This window comes from Lissotriton helveticus, chromosome 6 (genome assembly GCF_964261635.1).
Source record: "Lissotriton helveticus chromosome 6, aLisHel1.1, whole genome shotgun sequence".
Classification (NCBI taxonomy): domain Eukaryota; kingdom Metazoa; phylum Chordata; class Amphibia; order Caudata; family Salamandridae; genus Lissotriton; species Lissotriton helveticus.
In genome coordinates, this window is record NC_136067.1 from 254,407,115 (window position 1) to 254,430,943 (window position 23,829).

Sequence of the window (23,829 nt, forward strand, 5' to 3'; positions counted from 1 at the left end):
GGAGGTCATCTGGGAAAGGTGGAGATAAGAGGACTTTGCTGTCTGGCAAGGGCCTTTTTCCACACAAACTGTTTGAGTTATGGGTGAAATGCTTGGTGGTGAAGACTTTCCTGCCTGCCATCAAAAGGAGGCTGGTATAGGTTCTCATGGACAAAACGCCCACCATGTGGTGCTGCAGCAAGCAGAGCGAGTGGGATGGGGTATTTGGTTCTGTGCCCAAATGACTGGATCACCAAGACTTTTTTCTGGTAGTAAACCACCTGGAGACTTCTCTTAACATCAAGGCGGATGAACTCAGCCGTCGCAGCCTATGGGGTTACAAATGTCAGTTAAACCCGAAGTTGGCCCAGGGCATCTTTCCACAATGGTGTGAACTCTGCCCCGATCTTTTCACCACCGCTGAGAATGTGCATCACCTACAAGCTGCAGTCACTCTTCAGGCGATGCAGTGGAAGAGGCTGAGGCATTCATCTACCTGGGCTGTGCCAAAGACCAGTATGGTGGCATAGATGGAGACATCAAGGCAAGAATCATCAAAGCAAGGGCCACCTTTATTCAGCTAAAGAAGATCTGGAGCGCGAGGGGCCTAATAAGGCAAACCAAGAGCAGGCTCATTAACAATGTAAAATCGTCCTTCTGTATGGAGCAGAAACCTGTCGGAAAACAGTGACCACCACCAACAAAATCCAGACCTTCATCAACACCTGTTTGAGACATATCCGCTGGCCAAACATATCATCATCAGCACCGACGACCAATGGCAGCAGACTTCCAAACTTCCTGCCCATGAAGAAATCCTGAAACGATGCTGGGGCTGGATAGGTCACACCGTCCGCAAGCCCGCGTCAAACACCACCAGACAAGCCCTGTCCTGGAACCTTCAAGGGAAAAGATACAGAGGAAGGCCAAGAAACACCTGGCTCAAAGGCATCCAGGCTGAATGCAAAGATAAGGGATACACCTGGTGTTAGATTGAAAGAAAAGCCCAAGACAGAGATGGCTGAAGAGTCCTGGCTGACGGCCTATACCCCAGGAGGAGTAGTAGGCATAAGTAAGTAAAGTAAGTTAGAAAGTGCAATATCAACACTTTTGCACATTAGAGTTCGCAAGAATGCTGTCTCTCTGAGGAGCATTCCACAAAGAGCAGAGCATGCACTCCTATGCATTCCCTCGGTTACCTCTCCTGCCCCGAGTTCTGAAGAAGATCAGGAATGACCGGGCCCAAGTCATCCTTGTGACAAATAATTTGGCTAGGAGAGTGTGGTATGCAGAACTTCAGGTCATGAGTGTCTGTCCTCTGAACAAGCTACTGCTTCAGGAGGATCTGTTGTAGCAGCCGCAGGGCAGGGCCTTACACCCTGGCTCTGCATCTCCATGCGTGGAGATTGAGCAGTGGCAATAGTCCTCGTTTGACCTTCCTCCTGAGGTCTTTGAGGTCATTTTAGTGGCTAGTCATTACTCTACAAAATCTGCGTACTCCTCTCATTGGGACAAATTTGCGGCATGATGTGGCACCCACCAGTTAGGCCCGAGGCAAGCTACGCGTTCCGAAGAGTTGTTGTTTGTTTTGTCTTTGGCCCAGCAAGGAATTCCTTAAAGGCTATTTGTCAGCACTTCCAGCTGTGTTGCGGTTGCCAGATCAGCATTCTTTGTTTATGTCACCAGTTGTGATCAGGTGTTTGAAAGGTTTGCGACACTGTGATGCCACAGTGGAATTTGTATCCAGTTCTTATTTTCTTGATGTGTGTCCCCTTTGAGCTGATGCAAAGTTTTCCATTGTATCTGTTGAACCTGAAAGTGGTCTTTTTGATTGACTTAACATCAGTGTGAATGAGCTTCAGGCTCTTCCTCTCCAGACACCTTACACATCCTTCTTCCCAGACTAGCTGGTTTTGAGTACGTGTGCTGCTCTTCTGCTAAAAGTAGTAACAGAAGAGTGACTCTATCGCCTGGATCCCAAAAGAATACTCTGCTTTTACATCACATCAGAGATCATAGGGTGGATGATAAGCTCTTTGTGGAGTTAGCTTGGGGCAAAGAAGAGCACGACAGTGCACAAACAGATCATCTCTTGATGGATTGTTCTCTGCATTACAATCTGCTACGCCTTGGACAAGGAGCAGCCTCCAGACGGTTTACAGGCTTATTCTGCCAAAGCTGCTACCACTGCATTGGCAAGCAGACTGCCTGTGATGGATATTTGTCAGGCATCTACATGGTCTAATTAGAAAGTCGTCAATTGAGCTGAGCATTTTGCCCGATCTGTCCTGAAGGAAGTTTTTCCTTGAGTCAGTTCACAGACCCATCGCTTCGGTACCCACCACCTTGAGAGGTACTGATTTGTTATCTATTCTCAAGGTTAGGACTCTGTAGTTAGAAATATCCGTCAGAAGAACAAGTTACGTTTATTCCGTAATGCTTTTTCTTACAGAGTATCCATTAGAAAAAGTGTTGCCCAAAGTAAGTAACTTGTTCATTTGGTTGCCCTCTCCTCTCATGTGCCTTCCTGACCTCTCTTCCTTATTTATTTAGGTCCCTTCATGCACTACATCTTCTGAAATGTTTACTTTATTTATTTGTTTGTTCCCTCCCTCTCTTGCTTGTTCCATAGAGGGATTTTAAATTGGTGTTAACGTTCCTCATGGCTTCCCCCATATGAACCAACACATATTTGCCTGATTCTTCTACTGATGCTGAAAGCTGATTCTTCATGGCTATATATCTGTAGCCCATAATGTTGGCGACCTTCAGTCCCTTTTGGTTTGCCCACCTCATGGGTGCCACACATGCCCTCTTCTGTTCTGTTGGCCACCCGCATGGGCCAGTCCATCAACCCACCATCCTCTTTCCCTCCTCCTTCCCCGACCAGAGAGGAGGAGTGACTGCAAGGTGTGGACCTTTAGCCTGAAATGTCTTATTTAAATGACAGTACCTGACAAGACTGAGTCGGTGGTCCTGGTCTTCCCATTACAGGCTTTGTTGGGGCTAAGAAGAGCAAAGTGTTACCTAAATGCCCAGTCTCATATTTGGTTACTCTGTGCATTAGGGTCTGTTATGTTTCGACCAAGAAAAGACCCTTCAGCTGGCATTTGTGCCCACTCCTCAAGGACTGGGCGACTTCTGCTTCTTTTACCAGGGGACGGCCCAGTGACTAATATTTACCAGATGCCCAGCTGGTCATCCTTAAGTACTATTCCCAAACACCATTGCCTCACAGCTATGTTGTTGACTTTTATGGTTGATAACAGTATTTCTTGTGAGATACTAGATCTTCTTGCATTTTCGTTACTGCCCTCTCTCTTCCCCTGACGAGTTACTGCTTTTGCTTATAGTAAGATCTGAAGGTTTGCAAAGGTGTCATGTAATGTGATGGCCATAAAAACTGAAGTAGTCATTAGCCACTTCTTTCGAATCTGCACTGACTGCTGACGTGCAACCAAGAAGACCGCTCCTCTGTGCTCATAGAGTTGCACCTGTGTCTGCTGGACCCGGAAGAGCTGAATCGAATTCAAGGCTTTATACACTTCGCTCACAAGTACCTCCCAGCTCAGCTTGTCACTCCCTACGTCCCCAATTGGGTCCTGAGATCCACCAGCGCACACCTAGCCGCTGTTTCCCTCCCCTCCCCATTAGAAGAGCCAGAAGTGGAGGACGGTCTTTTAGCTTCAGTGTTGCCAAACTTTGAAAACCCCTTCGCGCGGCCTTGCGGACAACTAGCAACGAGCTGTCCTTCCAAAACTTCTCAGGACCTGGCTATTCAAGAACTAAGCCCATGCTGAGTATCCAGTGTGGTCAGTGTCGCCGTATCTCTCAACCAGCGCTGGGATGCCTATGGATCACCATGCTTTCATCAAATACTTCTAGTATAGTAGTATTTACCAGAAATATCGTTATGGAAGGTAAGGCACTTCTTTCTTTGGAATGTTCATGTTCTACTAAATATGATGTGTCAGCCTCTAATAAAATAAAATTGTAGTTAATCAGTTATATTGTAGCCAACTTGTGCTCGCTTCAAAATTTGGTGCTGGGATCTTAATGCTATATCTTTGTTTCTTAGTTGAAACTACTTTAGATGGCAGGGCAGGCATGTAAAGCAAATAAAACAATATGACCTTTTCTTCTCCGATTAGGAATGGGAAGTATGCCAAATCTGTCTATGCCACCACCCATGCCTCCAATGTTACAGTTACTACAAACTCCAGCTTTGGCTTCAATGAGCCCTCTGCCTCCGTTGGTTATTCCTGGTTCTCTAGTGCCTTCTAGTAGTTCAACGTTGCCAAATGGAACATCTGGTCTGCTTCAGCCTTTTTCAATGCCTTTGTCTTCAAGTAAGTATGAACTTTGCTTACATGAGTTATCAGTGTATTCTTAGTCTGTTGGGAGAACTTGTGTGGGAAATGTTTGTACTGCTGGTTTCCTTATAATATATTGATGTGTTTTTTTATTTTTTATGGAAGGTAGGTGGTGCTTTCTATTCCATTTTATGTTTCCAGTGCATTTCCACAAGAGGAAATTATTTTATGGATTACTCTTGTGAAATTGGTCTATTGTTACCTCCATGTTTTAACCAATGCATTTTATAAAATTTTCCATTAAAGTAAAATTTGTGTATGAAATAGCTTCCCATGGAGGAAGGAAAGTTACTGTGCATTACACTTCGAAATAGCATGTGAGAACAACAAAAACCTCTATGTTGCGCTTGAAACAGAAGTCAGCATTCTCATTTTTTATTTTTAAAAATAGAAACCTTACCATCCTTAGATTATCAGAATCTCCCCTTTCCCCCCCTCCGAACCACTTTCCCAGTTCCATTTTAGTATCAAAGAACAATATTTTGAGTTCCACTTGAATTATAACGAAACACAGGCCATCCAAACCATTAGGGTATAGATTGACACTCATAACCAACTAAATTCCTAGCAGCATAACTAAAATATAAACTCTGCTGGAGGGCATACCAGTGGTATCAATACGTAAAGAAATTAAGTACCTTTAGTCTCGGTTGATATATAAGCATTGGGAGGCCCTCTGAAAGATATAACACCAAAAGTCCCCATAATGCTTCTAAGTCTGGAGGGTGCTCACCTGGGTAAGCTTTTCCATGGCTCAGCATGTCAGTGAGTCACAGGTGGCTGAACTCTCTTTTTCTAGTGTACCGCTGATTTCACTTTAGCCCAAAGGCAGTTCCACATTATTAACTCATCACTTCTTTTTGATGCTCCAGTTTGGCTGATTGAAAACTTAATACAACTGTAGCCATATCGCTGGGAACTGGGCAACCCAGAATTCTGCCTACTGTGGTCAATTTCTGAACCCAAAAGTGTTTGATGTGTAGACAATCTCACCAGATGTGTTGCATTTTACCTTGCTCGCCACAGTTACTCTAGCAAAGTCGGCTATTTGATGGTGGAATCTATGTAACCTCACCGGGTGCCAATAACATCTATATCCGATAGAGACATCTAGCCGCAGAGTCCTTACCTATGAACTTCTAAGTGTCAGACAGCATCCCGAATTTTGATAGCCGTATCCCTGCGTGCTAATAGGTGGCGTTGTTCGACTCCGTGTGCCATCATAGGTTTCTGGTTCGCCTTCGTCGTAACGTCCGCGTCATATATATGTGCCACTCTGGCATGCTGACGTCAGTTCTTTTTTTTCCACTTCAGCCAGCACAGATCCGTTGACGAAAGCTATCCCCTGTCACTTTTTGACAGACTTTTTTCGACTTTTTGTCTACTCCTTTTGGTGTGCTTGATATGTCTAGTAAGAAGGCATTTGGATTCAAGATGTGTATCGCCTGTCACTGTGCCATGTCGGTCACGTACCCTCATTTATTATGTCTCTGGTGCCTGCAGCGCGACCATGACACAAAGTCATGCCCTGATTGCCGGCCATGGTGCTGAAGGCTTTGAGGGAGTGGTCCCTAAATCTGATTGTGGCCTGGCATCCGGCGCCACAGAGGTTGCCTCGTCAATCTTGCTCCAGGTTGAGAGGAAGGTCCGAACACTGCTCCGGGGGATTGGAGTTTTCTTCCTGAAAGTCATCGTGGTCAGGTAAGAAGCACCATAAAAAAACCAGGAGAAGTCGAAGTGTGCTTCGACTTCGCCCTGTACGGTGTGGAATGAGACTGATGATCCTCGGCGTTCGAGGCCCCGCTCCCCAGGGTGGGTGCCTGGGTCGACTCCATGTTTCCCTCCCTTTCCGGGGCTGGGGTGACCCCCGCCCAATTAAAAGAATTTTATGACTCCATATGTGCCATATTTTGGCGTCCTGACCCTGCCGGCGCACCTTCGGCACCGCTGAAGGAGATCCTGTGGGTTCTGCGCTGGCAGGACGATCCCTGGCACCACAGCCTCCTCTTGGATTCATTCCTGGCATGGATACGGGCTGGCACTGGTCATGCCTCCACGACCTTCCCTGTCGCCACGCCTGACATCGAGGCCCTCGGCGTCGCCCACCGACAGTCCCCCCCCATCGTCATTCCAGATGACACGGATCTGTTCGGGCGTCCACCGAAGCCGGGATCGGCGCCAATGGAGCAGTGTGGCTCCATGCCATTCAACCTGCCCCATTCTGAAGGGTTAGACATGGATGATGAAGATTGGAAGGGGCAGCAGGATCCCGTAGCAATCCTGCAACCCAATCAAGACCTGGACTGGTATGAGGACCTGAGTAATGCCAGCGGCCTTTACACTTCCCAGATTTGGGCATACTGTCTCCCCCTAATCTGGCTACAGAGGAGTGAGCTTCATTTGCAGTGGTGGTACATGGGCCTCCGGAGGTCTTGGACCGCCAGCTTCCTACTGTGGCAGTCAAGACTAACGTCCTGACGGAGGTCCTGCCGCCTGGTGTCACCTCTTCTGAACCCTTGCTGCCTTTCAACGAGGCCTTGATACATGTTCTACTGGGCATCTGTTTCAAGCCCGGCACAGGGGCTTCTATGAATAAACCATTGCCCGCTACCACTGCCCTGCACCCGGCGGCCCAGCTTTTCTCTCTATCCACCCCACCCACAGAGCTTGGTAGTCCAAGCCTCCACTTCCCACTGCACGTTCCCTTCCGCACCTCCGGACAGGAAATCCAAAAGGCTGGACAGCCTCGGTAAGAAGATCTTGTCTTCCACCAGCGTAGGATTGCAGTTGGTAAACACTGCATACCTCTTGGGCCATTCCTCCCATTCTTTATGGGCTATGGTTGCGTAAGTGCTGCCCAGAGTCTCGAAGGAAGATCGGGCTCTCCTCTCCCAAGCTATTACAGACAGGAGAGAAGCAGCAAAGTTTGCCATATGATGTGGCTTAGGCAAGCCAGACGCGCAAAGCAGAACGATTTCCTCAACAGTGGGCGTTAGGTGCCACACCTGGATGAGGACATCTGTCTTTTCGGGGGATGTCCAAGCTAATCTTATGGACATGCCCTTTGATGGCTCCTGTCTCGTTGGAGACTAGGCAGATGTAGCGCATGAGCGCTTCAAGGAATCGAAGGCTATGGCCAAGTCCCTGAGGCTCTCCACCTCAACTTGGCCTGTGTCTGCCTTTCACCCCTTTCCTGTCTATGGAAGGGGCTTCCAATCGCACCAACCCTATTCCAGCTGGAGGCCCCTGTAAGTTAAAAAAACTCTGTGGGGCAATGGACGTGGTTCACCCCGGTCCTGGGGGTCAGGTGGCCAGAAGTCAGGTCAAGCCACAATCCCCTCCTCCACCGCAATACCTTACTTTCCGATCCTTCCAGATCATGGAAACGCCATCACCTCCACCACTAGCGAGATATCACCTCTGACCGGTGGGTGCTGCAAATAGTTCCAAGGGGCTAGTTCCTCCCCTTCGAGTTTGTCCCGCCCTCCATGCCTCCAACTTATGATTGGCTGATGGAGGATCACCTTGCTTACTTTGCGAGGAAGTCAAGACCCTCTTGGCCAAGGGAACTATCGAGAGGGTTCCTGGGCGAGAAATCGGCTGTGGTTGCATTCCTGCTATTTTCTGGTTCCGAAGAAGGACGGAGGCCTTTGTCCTATCCTAGACCTGAGGCCCCTCAACTACTTCCTCAAAAAGCAGAAGTTCAAGATGCTCACCCTTGCTCAGGCCCTGTCTGCCCTAGACCCAGGAGACTGGATGATAGCGTTGGACTTGCAGGACGCCTATTTCCACATTCCCATTGTCACTATCTGTGGTTTATGGTGAGCCACGAGCACTTTCAGTTTCCCGTGCTCCCCTTTGGCCTCCCCAGTGGTGGGGGTCGCAGACCATTTGCAGAGATCAGCGTTCCCAGTCTTCCCCCTATTTCGACGACTGGCTGTTGACGGCAGGCTCGTCCCAAGCCGTCGCCTTCCACTTCTAGACTACGACGAACCATCTGTATTCGCTGGGGTTCAGTATCAATGTGCCAAAGTCACACCTGACTCCCTCTCAGATGCTTCCTTTCATCAGAGCAATTCTGGACACGTTGCAGCTTTGGCCCTCTCCTCCTGAGCGGCGAATCCAGGATATTAAGGCTATGATACCAATGTTTCAGCATCTATCCTGGATTTCGGTGACAATGTCATTGAGGTTGTTGGTCCTCATGGCCTCTTGCATCCTGCTAGTGGACCATGCAAGATGGCACATGAGGGCTCTGCAGTGGGAGAGAGAAGTTCCAGTAGACGCATCATTGGGGAAATCACACGACCTACTTCAGATATCGGAGTGAACTGCGACAACATGCAGTGGTGACTGACAAACTACTATTGACCCCTCTCTCTTCCCCACCCAGATCTTATGGATGCGTCCCTTATAGAGTGGGGCAGCCATCTGAGAGAGGTGTAGATCAGAGGACTCTGGTCTTCAGCGAAAGCCAAGCTCCGTATCAACCTGCTGGAGCTTCATGTGATGCGGTTGGCACTAAAAGCCTTTCTATCATCTCTCAAATGAAAGCTAGTTCAGGTGTTCACGGATAACAGTACTGCCATGTGGTACTGCCAGAAATAGGGAGGAGTGGGGCCGTGGACTCTTTGTCAAGAGGCCCTGCGTCTCTGGACTTGGCTGGAACAACAGGGCATTTTCCTGGTAGTTCGACATCTGGCCAGTTCTCTGAACACCAGAGCGGACAAACTCAGCCGTCGGTGCCTTGCGGATCACAGGTGGCATCTACATCCAGAAGTGGTGCAAGGTATCTTTCAACAGTGGGGAGAGCCTTGGTTAGATCTATATGCCTCTGAAGGGAACACCCAATGTCAGCAGGTTTGCACATTGGAGTTTCCAAGGCGGCTCTCACTAGGCGAAGCTTTTCGTCATGAGTGGAGCACAGGCCTCCTATATGATTTTCTGCCCATACCACTCCTGCCCAGAGTGCTCAAGAAGATCAGGAGCGACCGGGCCCAAGTCAATTTCCTGGCTTTGGACTGGGCATGGAGAGTCTAGTATCCCGAGCTTCTCCAAATGAGCATCAATCCTCCAGTCAGGCTGCCTCTTCGGAAGGATCTTCTATTGAAGCAGCAGAGGAGGGTCCTCCACCCGAACCTGTCCTCTCTCCGCCTCCTTGTCTGGAGATTGGGCAGCAACAGTTGACCGCTTTTGACCTTACTGCCAAAGTCTTTGAGGTTATTCAGGCAGCCAGGCATCCCTCCATGAAGTCAGTATACGCCTTCCAATGGCAAAAAGTTTGTAAATACTGTACAGAATGGACTGTTGACTCTTTGTCTGCATCCCTTTCAGAAGATATTCTTTTAATACTCTCCGTGGCACTGTGATGGTCTGCCTTTGGCCCTGTCTGCTTTTCTTTGGCTGCCGGATCCGCCTTCTCTTTTCAGATGCACTCTTGTACAGAGATTTTTTAATGGGCTTACCCGTATGTTTCCCCCTTTGCCTTTTGTTATGCCCCAATAAGACCTGAATTTGGTCCTTACCTTTTTGATGTGTGCAACATTTGAACCTCTGCACAATTGTCCCCTCCGACTGCTCACTATCAAGGCAGCCTTTTTGTGGCAATAACTTCTGCCAGGAGGGTGAGCGAACTACAGGCATTGTCATCTCAGCCTCCTTACCTGACCCTCTTTCCGGACAAAGTAGTGCTCTGCACTTGGGCATCTTTTCTGCCTAAGGTAGTAACATCTTTCCATCTAGCTCAATCTGTTACTCTGCCCACTTTCTATGCACCTCCGCATCCTTCCAAGGAAGAAGTGCGTCTCCACCACCTGGAACCAAAAAGAGCACTATCGTCTACCTTGATCATACTAAAGACCTCTGCAACTCCCTCGCTTCATACGTCCACAACAAGATCGCGGACATACACAACAGCTTCAACAACCAACCAACGCACACCATGACCGAACAATCACCCCCCACCACCACCCTCCACGCCTGGACCCCGATCAGCACCGATGACACCATCCGCACGATGAACTCCATCCACTCCGGATCACCGACCGACCCCTGCCCTCACCACGTCTTCAACAAGGCCGACGCTGTCATCGCACCCCACCTGCGAGACATCATCAACACATCCTTCGACACCGCCACCTTCCCTGAGAGCTGGAAACACGCCGAACTCAGCGCTCTACTCAAGAAACCAACAGCGGACCCCACCGAATTCAAGAACTACCGCCCCATCTCGCTCCTCCCGTTTCCAGCCAAAGTCATAGAGAAGACCGTCAACAAGCAGATGGCCGCCTTCCTCGAGACGAACGGATCCCTCGACCCCTCACAGTCCGGCTTCCGAGCCAATCACAGCACCGAGACCGCCCTCATCGCCGCCACCGATGACATCCGAGCCCTGATGGACAATGGAGAAACAGCGGCCCTCATCCTCCTAGACCTCTCCGCGGCTTTCGACACGGTCTGCCACCGCACCCTAGTGCAGCGCCTCAGCAACGTCGGAATCCAGGACAAGGCGCTGGAATGGATCATCTCCTTCCTCGACGGAAGAACACAGAGAGTCCGCCTACCACCATACAAGTCAGAGGCCTCCGAAGTCATCTGCGGCGTCCCTCAAGGATCATCTCTGAGCCCCACCCTCTTCAACGTCTACATGAGCCCCCTCGCGGCCATCGTACGCAAACACAACCTCAGCATAATCTCCTACGCCGACGACACCCAGCTGATCCTCTCCCTGACCAACGACCCCGCCTCCGCCAGAGCCAACCTGCACGAAGGGATGAAAGAGGTAGCCGAGTGGATGACGACCAGCCGCCTGAAACTGAACTCTGACAAGACGGAGGTCCTCATCCTGGGCTCTTCCCCCTCCACCTGGGACGACTCCTGGTGGCCTCCCGCCCTGGGCACCGCACCCAAACCAACAGACCATGCACGCAACCTGGGCTTCATCCTGGACTCCTCCCTCTCCATGACCAGGCAAGTCAACAACGTCTCCTCGGCGTGCTTCAACATCCTACGCATGCTACGGAAGATCTTCCGGTGGATCCCCACCGAGACCAGGAAGACCGTCACCCAGGCCCTCGTCACCAGCCGACTGGACTACGGCAACGCCCTCTACGCCGGTACCACCGCCAAGCTCCAGAAGAGACTCCAGCGGATCCAGAACGCCTCAGCCAGACTCATCCTCGACATCCCACGAACCAGCCACATCACCGGACATCTGAGAGACCTTCACTGGCTCCCCGTCAACAAAAGAATCACCTTCCGCCTCCTCACCCACGCACACAAAGCCCTACACAACCAAGGCCCGAGCTACCTCAACAGCCGGATCAACTTCTACGCTCCCAAACGCCACCTCCGATCAGCCAACCACGCCCTCGCCGCCGTCCCCCGCATCCGAAGAGCGACTACAGGAGGAAGGTCCTTCTCCTACCTGGCCGCCAAGACCTGGAACTCCCTCCCTCCCGACCTGCGCCTGACCCAAGACCACCTCTCCTTCAGGAAGAAGCTGAAGACCTGGCTGTTCGAGCAGTAGCGGCACTCCCCCCCCCCCCCCCAGCGCCTTGAGACCCTACGGGTATGTAGCGCGCTCTATAAGTGTCACTGATTGATTGATTGATTAAAGAGTTCCGAGTGGACGACCAACTCTTCATTAGGTACGTTGGAGCAATGAATGGACGAGCAGTTCAGAAGAGGACAATTTCATGCTGGATCATCAACTGCATAAAAATATGCTTCGCCTTGGCGAACAAACAACCTCCTGAAGGCCTTAGGGCCCATTCTACGAGGGTGAAAGCAGCCACTAAGGCTCTCCAGTGTGGTGTCCCGGTTTCTGACATCTGCCACGTGGGCATCTCTGCATGTTTGCCAGACACCACTGCCTGGACTCTCAGGTCCGCAGGGAGGGCCTCTTTGGTCGCTCTATCTTGCAGAACTTTTTTGTCTAAAACCTTTCCGCAGTTCCTCCTCCGGGGATGGTATTGCTTGGGTACCTGTTCAAAGGTAAGGAATTTTCTATCAGATGGACAAATTACTTACCTTCGGTAACCCCTTATCTGGTAGAGACATGATCTACCTGAAGATTATTTACCGACCCACCCATCCTCCCCACACTGTGGATTGGTTTAGTTTCAGTGCTGGTTCCCCTTCAGGGCACTAGTTGTTTTTGGCACAGTCACTTCATGGCTGTGTTTCTGGCATAGAAGGTCGTGAAAAGTACTGACGTCAGCGCGCCGAGGTGGCGCTTATATAGACGATGCGTATGTCACAACGACGATAAACTCAACATCTATGACTTCACGCAGAGTTGACAGATGCCACCTATCAGCATGCAGAGTTACTGCTGTCAAAAATCTTCCGGATCCAGCCTGACGTCTGGAAGGTCAAAGGTAAGGAATCTGTGGCTAGATCATGTCTCTACCAGATAAGGCATTGCCTAAGGTAAGTAACTTGTCCAGATCACCTTATAGTGTGCCTCTCTGCTTAAGAAATTGGTGGTGTTCTTTGTTAAATCTCTCAGTGGGTTTACCCACTGAGGTTTGGAGGTATCTCTACCCATAGACCTATATCTGTATGGAATAACAATGTGTGGAGTGGCCTCAAAGAACCCATCTGGAAGAGCAGTAATGCCTGGAATAAGTAGAGGACCCCTGATGAGCATTCATTTTGATTGGTCTATTTTCCCAAGCAGGAACTAGGTAGCAGAGAACATCTATAAAGAGTATCCCTCGCGGATGCTCGTAGGAGGTGGGGGGGAATCACTGACTCAGTATCGGAATCAACAATATTGTGTAACTGAATTATATGTGTCAAAAATAAAGTTTACAAAAATATAATTTCCGTATCTTGAATGAATGAATGAAAGGATTTATATAGTGCACAGCTACTCACTAGTGTCCCAGCACTGAGCAATACAGGTAGGAAGGGGCAGGAAAAGGGAAAAAACAGGGGGATTAAAACTACCTCTTAAAACGTGCCACGGGGCATGTTTGCACACTGGTAAAGGGTGGGGGGGGGGGGGTCTGAGCTGACGTGTGCAAACGCACCCTGTGGCCGTTCTAAGTTGGGAGATTAAGTCCCCTTGAATCTTGAGGGTCTCTAGGGTCTAACTAGCCCATTAGGTACCTCCAGTAAGCGCCACAGAGCTGCGTTGCAGAGAGGTGTAAAAAGTTGCATGGCCTGGACCACCTCTCTGCAACGCAACGCAGCGCAGTGGCGCTTACTGGAAGCACCTGGTGGACTAGTTAGCCCCCAGGGGCCCTCAGGATTGAAGGGGAATTATTTCCTGTTTCTTAAAATGCGCCACAGGGCGTGTTTGCACATGTCACCTCAGGCTCCGCCCCCTCCCTTCACTGCTGTGTAAACGCGCCCTGTGGCCGTTTTAAGTTGGGATATTAAGTCCCCTTGAATCCTGAGGGTCCCTAGGGTCCAACTAGCCCATTAGGTACCTCCAGTAAGCGCCACAGAGCTGCGTTGCAGAGGTGTAAAAAGGGTCATGACCTGGACCACCTCTCTGCAACGCAGCGCTGTGGCGATTACTGGAAGCACCTGGTGGGCTAGTTAGCCTCCAGGGGCCCTCCGGATTGAATGGGAATTATTTCCCCAACTTAAAACGCGCCACAGGGTTAGTTTGCCCACTTGTGACATCAGGCCCCCCCACTCCCTGCACCACTGCGCAACGCACCCCCAGGCGCGTTGCAAATTGGGGGATTAAGTCCCCTTAATTCCTGAGGGTCCCTGGGGGCCAACTAGCCCACCACTTACCTCCAGTAAGCGCCAGAGAGCTACGTTGCTGAGTGGTGTAAAAAGGGGCATGGCCTGGGCCACCTCTCTAAAATGCAGCGCAGTGGCGCTTACTGGAGGTAAGTGGTGGGCTAGTTGGCCCCCAGGGACCCTCAATATTGAAGAGGAATTAATTTGGGGAATTAATCCTCTTGAATCCTAAGGGTCCCTAGGGGCCAACTAGCCTACCATGTACCCCCAGTATATGCCAGGAAGCTGCGTTCCAGAGAGGTGTTCAGAGGCCACGCCCCTTTTTACATCTCTCTGCAACGCAGGTCTGTGGCGCTTACTGGAGGTACCTGGTGGGCTAGTTGGCCCCAGGGACCCTCTGGATTGGTGCGTAATTAATTCCCCAACTTAAAACACACCACAGGATGTTTTTGCACACATGTCACCTTAGGTCCCGCCCCCTCCCTTTGCCACTGTGCAAACGCGCCCGTGGCGCATTTTAAGTTGGGGGATTTATTTATTTTTTTATTTATTTATTCAAAGTTTTATATAGCGCGAACAAGATCCTTACAGATATCAGAGCGCTTCACAAAGACAGGGCAGGGGCAGTAGGAATGAACAGAGATAGTGGGAGCAGTATAATAGTCACTAACATGGTAGGATAATAATAACATACATAAAACATATCAATATACAATCAGGTAAACAAGTAATATAAGACGGCACAAGTCATTGATCCCACTACAGAGGTGTTCAGGTACACCTTGGGTGTGTGGATGGCTTATACCAATGTCCTAGTATAGAGAGAACACTGAGTGGGGGCATTGGGAGAGTGAGTCAGTAAACCAAAGTGTATCATATATTGGTCGGTAGTAAGAGAGTAACGTAGTTTGTGCCCACCAAGTAGAAGTATAGTGCCAAAGGACGAGGTGAACAGTGATACAAAGCAATGCAGAGTCTCTGATCTAGCCCCTATAAGGTTCAGGAGATCTTGGCCAGAAGAATGGTTTTCACCTCTTTCTTGAAGAGTGCAGTGGAGGAGATAAGCCTGGTTTCAGGAGGGAGCGCATTCCAGATCCTGGGTGCCATTCCTGAGAAGGAGCGCTTGTATGTTTTCTCTTTCCGGAATCTACGAGGTTTCAGGAGTAGATTTTTTGCACTTCTATTGGATCTCGAACCTCCTGATATAGACAACTTTTGAGCGAGGTAGTTGGGTGCATTGTGGTGCACGGCCGCGTGTGTCATAACTGCAATTTTTAGCTGTATTCTGGCTTCAAAAGGCAGCCATTTTAGAGACTTTAAGTCTGGGGACATATGCAAATGTTTTCTTGAGCCAGTAATGAGTCTCGCGGCAGCGTTCAGGGAGGCTCTTAAGGGTGCTGTTGTGGATAGCGGGAGTCCGCTGAGGGCCACAATTCCGTAGTCTATTCGAGGGATGACTAAAGCTTGTACAGCAGTTCGGAAGTCTTCGGCAGGGAGGAAGGGTTTAATTTTCCTCAGTGTGTTGATTTGGAAATTAGCTCCTTTTGTGGCTTTGCTAACGTGCTGCTGCATGTTGAGCTTGGCGTCGAGTGTGATGCCTAGGGATTTCGCCGAGTCCACGATGGTAGGATGGACATTGAGTGCTGTTAGGTTATTGAGCCAGGTTTGGGTGGTGGAAATTTTCGCCGGGGGTGAGATGAGTAGGAACTCAGTTTTCAGGGCATTTAGTTTGAGGTGATTATCGGCCAGCCAAGATTGAGTGTTGATAAGCGTGGAATTCAGATGTTTGATATCTTCCGGTGATTGTAGCTTTAGGTAAAGTTGTGTGTCGTCGGCGTACATATGGAATTGGACATTGGAGGCTTGGAGCAGGGTGGCGAGCGGTTCCATGACGAGGTTGAACAGTGTGGGGGAGAGGGAGGATCCTTGTGGAACACCTAGATCTGCAGGCACGGGTGTAGATAGCACATTGTTGATCTTGAACTTCTGAGACCGGTTGTGAAGGAAGGACGAAAACCATCTGAGAACAGTTCCCGATAGACCCATTCTAGTGCTTAGCAGCTCCAGCAAGTTCTCATGTTTGACCGTGTCAAATGCTGAAGAGAGGTCAAGAAGGATGAGGAGGCAGGACTCATTGCGATCAAGAATTTGGAGGGCGTCATCAATTATGTGTGTCATAGCTGTTTCTGTGCTATGTTTCGCTCGGAAGCCTGATTGATGAGGGTTGAGGAGGTCAAATTGATCAATGTGTTTTGTTAGTTGGAGTTGGACACATTTCTCCAGCAGTTTGGCCAGGGTGGGGATATTGGTGATGGGCCGGTAATTGTTTAGGTCAGACGGATCAGCTGTAGGTTTCTTGAGTATAGGCGTGACTTGCCCCACCTTGAGGGAGTCTGGAATGAGGCCTTGTTGTAGGGAGCTGTTGATGATTTTGGTCCAGAGAGGGAGGAGCAAGGGGATGAAGTCTTTTACAGCATTAGCAGGTAGAGGGTCTGTGAGGTGATTATAGGGCTTCAAGGTGCAGAGCAGTTTGTGTATTGCTTCTTCCGAGTAGGTATCGAAGTACAGCCAAGATGCCTTGTTTTTAGGTTGAGTGTTAGACATTCTGATGTGGTTGGGGAATCGGCTTACATCCATGATGAGGTCATTTCTTATGTTGTCAGTCTTTAGCTTAAAGAAAGCAGAGAAGGCTTCACAGTGTGGGGTGTCGCTTGTTGTGCTGTTTGATTGTAAGGGTTGTGTCTTTGTTTGGGTCTTGATTAGTTCGAACAGCTTTCTTGGCCTGTTTTTTGCTTGGTCCAACTGGCGGCTAAAGAAGTCCGACTTTGTGCGCTTTATTTTCCTGAAGTAGGCATTTCTCTTGTTCTTAAGCCTTTTGAGGTGCAGTGCTGAAGGGTCCGATCTCCATGTGCGCTCTGCCATTCGCATAGTACGCCTGTCGTCATTGAGTCTATCATCATACCAGGGGTTAGAAATTTTGGTGGAGACTCTCTTCAGTTGCAGTGGGGCGACTTCATTGACTATTGTATTCATAGAGTCACGGTAGTGGTCTATCAGTGAGTGAACATCCGAGGTACCTGAAGGGGGAAGGAGGCGATTGCCGATGTGGGGAGGCAGGGTAGAGGGGTTAAGATTCTTCATGTCCCTTTTCCATGTTTTGGATTTGATTGGTTGAGCCGGGTTAGGTTTAACTTTTTCATTGATAAAGAAGGTGATAATGTGGTGATCTGACCAGTCGCAGCGTTGTATCGCCTCCAGCTGTGTAGAGTTCTCTTTGGCAATGATGAGATCGAGTATCGAGCCTTTGTCGTGTGTTGGTCTATCGCATATTTGGGTGAGGTCAAGCGCATTAAGGAAAGTTTTGAGACTATTCACCACTGTGTCTTTCTGATCGCTCCAGTGGAGATTGAAGTCACCCAGGTAGACTTGGGTGGTCTGCCGACCGGCATTGGAAGTAATCATGTCCATGAGTTGTTGGGTGAATATGAGATTGTCACCAGGCGGGTGATAGATGAGATGTAAAGCACAAACTTGTTTGCCCTCGCTGGTGATGTCGAGGCAGAGGAGTTCACAGGAAGAAAGGGAGGGGGAGTTGACTTTCGTAACGGAGAGGTTGCTCCTAAAAATGCATGCAATTCCCCCGCCCGTCTTGCCAGGAGATCTGTCCAGCCTGATGATGTGATAATTGGGGGGGACTAGTATGTCCATAATCGGGGTAGAGGCTTCAGTAAGCCACGTTTCCGTTAGAATGGCTAGGTCTAGATCCATAGCTGAGACGAGATCAGCGATGTCGGAGGAGTGTTTCTGGGCCGATCTGCAATTGAGTAGGATGCATTTGAGTTTGGGAGAGAGAAGGGTGGTCGAGCTTTCTAGTGTGAGGGGAATTTTTCTGAGGTTGTTAGGGACGGAACCTCTGTTGTTGAGTGTTGGGAGCCTCAGAGGGTTTGTAAGAATTGTGGGTATGGGGATATGTGTGTTGGATATGTGTTTTACCGAACCTGGGCCATAAGAGCGTAGGAGAGAGCATAAGTCGCGGTCCGACAGTGGGTTGAGGATACGACGGGGGCGGTGGGAGTTATTGTGAACGGGGATAGTCGGCCAGCGCGGGTGTCGTTGGCGGCGAGGGTATGTAGGGAGGGTGCGTCGTTTGTAGGGTAGAGGGATGGTGGGAGGTAGACTGGGCTGTGAGGAGAGAAGGTCTTTGATTGCGTGGACATCTTTTTTGATTTGTAGAATATCCTCTTTGACTTGTTGGAGGGTGGATAAAGTCAGGTCAGGAGGTGGATTGGGGATGGGGTTGGTGGTGAGAGCCATTGGTGAAAGGTTGAGTAGTGAGCTGGAAAGCGGGCAGGGTATCGAGGGGGGGATATACTAGCGTTGTTGGAAGGTTCTGTGGTGCTAATAAGTGGGATGGCATTCAAAGTGTGGGCGTGTTTGTGGGCGAGGGGTGTGGGTGAAGTAGGTGAGGGCGGTGGGTGGGAGGCATAGGTAGTGCCGTCAGTGGGAGACGGTGCCGGAGAGTAGAAGAGAGAGTGAAGGCTGAATACAGTGGGGGAGACAGGAGGGTAGTGAGGGCTGAGAATAGGAGGTGGGAGAGAGGGGGATGCTAAGGTAGGGGAGGCGGTATGTTCTGTATGTTTTGTTGGGAGGGTGAGAGTGTCGTGGATGGGAGTGGGGAGGGAGCTGGGGAGGGAGAGGTGTCTGCCGTGGGGGGGCTGGGAGGGGGGGTGAATAAACTCTGAATGGTGGTGTGTTCAGATGGTGGCGTGTTGTGGGTGAGAGTTGTTGTCAGGTGTGAGAGTGTCGTGGGTGAGAGTGGGGAGGGAGCTGGGGAGGGAGAGGGGTCTGCCGTGGGGGGGATGGGTGGGGGGGGTGGATAAACTCCGAGCGGTGATGTGTTCAGATGGTAGCGTGTTGTGGGTGGGGGTTGTTATGTCAGGGGGGAGAGGGATGGGGGGGTATGAGTGGGGGTACAAGGGGTCATGTTAGAGGGGCGGCTAGCATATGAGGTGGAGAGATTTGTGACTGTGCTTGGGGAGTGTGGGGCGTTAACAGCAGGTGGGCCATTTACTGGGGTGCTGGGGGTAGAGGTGTTGTAGGCGGGGGCTGCGACGTCAGGGGTGATAGTGCTGGTGGAGTTCTGGGTGGGGGTCCGCAGCTTGGCAAGGTGCTCTTTGAACTTGGGGAACAGGTTGTCTAGTAGTTCCAGGTTCTTGTCTGTGGATTGAATTAGGACAATCCCGTTATTGTAGATAGTAATGGTAGCCCTGCCAGGGAGGAGGTGGGAAGGTGTGATAGAGAGAGTTAGGCCATGAGTTGTTTTCCTGGTGGTGGAGACGGTGAGTAGGGTTAGGAACGCTTTTCTCCATTGGGCTCTGCGTGAGGTGTGGAAGATGAAATCAGTATTCAGGGCTCCATTGCCCGGTGAGAAGTAGGTGTCGGCAAAGGGTGTTTCAGGGTGCGATTGAATCCCCTTGAATCCTGACGGTCCCTAGGATCCAACTAGCTCACCAGGTACCTCCATTAAGCGCCACAGAGCTGTGTTGCAGAGGGGTGTAAAAAGGGGCCTGGCCTCTGAACACCTTTCTGCAATGCAGCTCCCTGGTGCATACTGGAGGTACCTGGTAGGCTAGTTGGCCCCCAGGACCCTCAGGATTGGTGCGGAATGAATTCCCCAACTTCAACCGTGCCACAGGGCGTGTTTGCAAACATAGCACCTCAGGCCCGCCCCCTCCTTTCACCAATGTGCAAACGTGCCCCGTGGTGCGTTTTAAGTTGGGGGATTAAGTCCACTTGAATCCTGAGGGTCCCTGGGGTCCAACTAGCCCACAGGGTACCGCCAGTAAGCGCCACAGAGCTGCGTTGCACAGAGGTGTAAAAAGGGGAATGGCCTCTGAACACCTCTCTGCAACGCAGCTCCCTGGCGCATACTGGAGGTTCCTGGTGGGCTAGTTGGCCCCCAGGGACCCCCAGTATTCAAGGGGAATTACTTTCCCATCTCCTCAACCGCCCGGGGCGCGTTTGCAGAGTGCTGCAGGGAGGGGTGGGGGCCTCCGGCGCAATTGCGGTCTTTTTTTTTTTTAAGAAGGGGGACTGTGTGGGCCCCTTCCTTTTCTATGTTATGGGCCCTGGGGACCCCAGGGCCTCGCCCCCATTTTTCAAAAATAATAAAAATGTTACGGGAAGGTGGCCGCTTGGGCCCCCCTCCCGGGCCACTTCTGGCCCTGGGGACCCCATTCCCCGGGGCCTGGGCATTGCTTTTTTATTTTAAATTTTGCGGAGGGGGGTCGCCTGGCCCCCCTCCTCAGGCCTATTATGGCCCCGGGGACCCCATCCCCTGGGGCTGGCCTGCCTTTTTTTTTTATTATAAGGGGAGGGCGCCTGCGTGGACCCCCTCCTGGGCCACTTCTGGCCCCTGAGACCCCATTCTCCGGGGCCGGCCCTATCTGTTGGGGACCATGGGGGAAGGAGGTCCCGATCTCTCCACAGTCTCGCCGCCTCCCCGCGTCCTGCGTGAGCCAGCATTGCTTTTCCACAAGGGGAGCTGCTAACATGCAGCTCCCCTTATGGAAAAGCAATTCTGCTTTGCTTCATTGAAGCGAGAGCAGGCTTTCCTATTCTCGCTTCAATGAAGCAAAGCAGTTTGCAATGACAGGGTGGGAGCTGCGAGGCTCCCGCCCTGTCATTGTAAAAAGCAGTGTCCAGGGGTGGGCACCCCGGGACACTGCAGGAGCCGGCCCTGGGGGGTGGTGGTCCACAGGGCCATCATTGGCTCCAGGAGGGGGCTGCGCGGCCCCTCTCCCACTTAATGCAAAGCCCCGGGGGTGGGGGTCCCCAGGGACCCCATGTTTTGAATATTTAGTACCCCGGGGAGGTGGCGGTCCCCGGGGCGTGTGGGGGGGGCTCAAGCCCCCCTCTCAGGTTAAATGTATTTCAAAATAAAAAGCCACAGAGGGTGGCGGTCCCCGGGGATGCGGGTGGCAGTGTGCCCCCCCCTGCAATCATAGTTAATTAGAGGCCCCCCAACTTTAAACTAACAAGCCCCGGGGGGTGGCGATCCCCAGGGCTGCGGGGGGGGCCGTGTGCCCCCTGCAAATATTCATGCTTTGCCCCGCGGGGGGGGGGGGTGGTCGCCGGGGCAGTGTGGGGGGGGTTGAACCCCCCCACACTTTTTTTTCGTATGCCCCCGGGACCTGGCACACCCGGGGCTTCAATTAAACGAAGTTCGGAAGCCCACGCTTCGGTTTTTGTTTTTTCGCAGCCGGATCCGTGGATCCTCTGCGCTTCCCGTGATTTAAAAAAAAAATGTTGTTTTTGGCCCTGGGGGTCCTTGTGGGTCAGGGTGTTTCTACCCTTCCCCCTTTTCGTGTTTTGCACATTTGTTTTTCTCTTTTCTTGTGCCTCGGTTCTACCGAGGCACAATATGGCTGCCAACACTTCCTGGTTTGGAGTGTTGACAGCCAATTAGCATAAAGCTCGTGATCGGGAGGGTGCGCGGTTCCTGCGCGGCCATAGATATCGAAACTTTAATTTTGATTTTCTCAGCAACTACTGAATGGATTTACACCATTTACCAAAATGAGTTCTTTCTGAACCAAGGGCTACCTTTTTGCCAAATCTGGTGTAATTCCGTTCAGCAGTTCGGGCTGTAGCCGTGGCTAAAGTTTCCTATGGAAAATTAAATGGGGAAAACACGTTTTGGGACCCCCCTTTTTTCTCAGCCCCCGCTTTACGAATCACCCCGAAACACTCAAGATAGGAGCGGACCGGAGCGCCCCACGAGTTTTAAAAATATTGCAAAGATTCGTCAACTGGCGCCAAAGTTATTGGGAATAGAATTTCCTATAGATAATGGGTCCTAACTCTAACTACCTACTGGCGTATATATATATATGTGTGTGTGTGTGTCTGTATGTATTTGCACAAAACTAAAAATATTTTCAATTCCAAAACATTAAATAAATTAGCAAACAAATAAAATTTTTAAAAAAAGATAGACTTTTACAATTTTTTTTATAGCAATGTAAAAATAAATAAAAATATAAACAAATACTATACAATTAAAATCAGACACAAATAATAATATATTTAACTAATATTAGAAAATGTATTGGAGTCTGGGAATAGCAGATGTACCATTCCCACTCTTGTTTATGCAACAGAAGAGAAAGTGTAGGACGTTGGAGGGGTAAATCTATTATTCCAACTCTAAACAGAAACAATAGGGAAAGCGTTGGACTTTAATAGGGTTAAATTTACTATTCCTTCTCTAGTCTGTGCAACAGTAGTGAAAGTGTTGGTCTTCGGAGGGAGGGCTCAAATTTACTGTTCTCACTCAGGTCTGTGGAACAGTAGGGAAAGCGTTGGACTTCCATGGCGTAAGATTTACTATTCTTCCTCCAGTCTGTGCAACAGTAGGGAAAGTGTTGGACTTCGGAGGTGTTAACGTCACTATTCCCACTCCAGTCTGAGGAAGAGTAGGGAAAGCATTGGACCTTGGAAGGTTGACATTTATTATTCCCACTCCAATCTGTACAAAAGTAAGGAAAGCATTGGACTTTGGAGGTGTAAGATTTACTATTCTCACTCCAGTCTAAGCAACAAATATACATATATATATATTTGTTTTTTTGCTGCCGAATAAATTTTTGTAGCACAGCAACTCCTGGCGTGTCGTTGTACGTTTCTTCCTATTGAAGGATCTTTGGATTGAGATATTGGGCTTCCGGGACCCTAGCAACGACCCACTCGTGAGCAGGTACTGGCTGAATTACCGGAATCTGGTGCTTGATATATATATATATATATATATATATATATATATATATATATATATATATATATATATATATTTTTTTTTTACCAGTTTCCAAAAATCATAAACAATTATATAATTAATTTTCAATAAAGAAATAATCGTTTTTTAATGATTACTTAATTAATTTGCAATCATACACCCCTACAAATTTAGCAACCCACACCTAAAGTATAACTAAAATTAATAAGTATATCACAGTTTACATAATTGATAATCAAGGATATAAATAATTAGCAGTTATTTAATTGGTTGTTAATCATGATTTAACTTCCCAACCTACAATCCTACAAACCCAGCAGTCCCCACCTAAAATATAGTTTAAATATATTATTACACAATGTAAATAATTATTAATCAAATAAATATTTAATTATACATTAATCATTATTTTGTTCTTTTTTAATTAACTTCCCACCCTATACCTATACAAACCTAGCAACCCGCAGCTCAAATATAACGAAAATAAATCAGTATCACATAATGTACATAATTGATAATGAATAATAAATAATTGTTAATTATGACTCAACTTTCCCCACTATGTTCCTAGAAACACAGCAGCCCACAACTAAAATATAACAAACATATATGATTATTACACAATTTACATAATCACTAAATTAATAATAAATTATATAGGAATTGTTAATTAGGGATTACATGATTAACTTCCCACCCTACACCCCTACAAATGTAACAACCTGCACCTAAAATATAAGTAAAATAAATCAGTATTACATAATACATATAATTAATATCACTTTCCACCCTATACCCCTATAAAGCCAACAACTGCTACAATGCTATAAATTACTATTAGCAATTACATTACAAATTCTAAATCACTTAAAATTACAAACTATATTTATAGAAATGTATAACAATTACACAAGCAATAGTAATACATAAAATTAAAATATGAACAAAAACAAGTAACAAAATGACAAGATATTT

The 23,829-nt window shown here is 49.0% G+C and overlaps 1 protein-coding gene across 8 annotated transcripts in view; it reads left to right on the top strand.

Annotated features, from left to right (window-relative positions):
• ITSN2 (intersectin 2) overlaps window positions 1–23,829 on the top strand; it is a 1,402,222-nt gene that overhangs the window by 362,589 nt on the left and 1,015,804 nt on the right. For all 8 annotated transcript variants that reach the window (XM_078647702.1, XM_078647706.1, XM_078647705.1 and 5 more), the window contains one exon: window positions 4,131–4,328. In XM_078647702.1, the coding sequence (XP_078503828.1) occupies window positions 4,131–4,328 (198 nt within the window). The remainder of the gene's footprint in view (window positions 1–4,130; window positions 4,329–23,829) is intronic.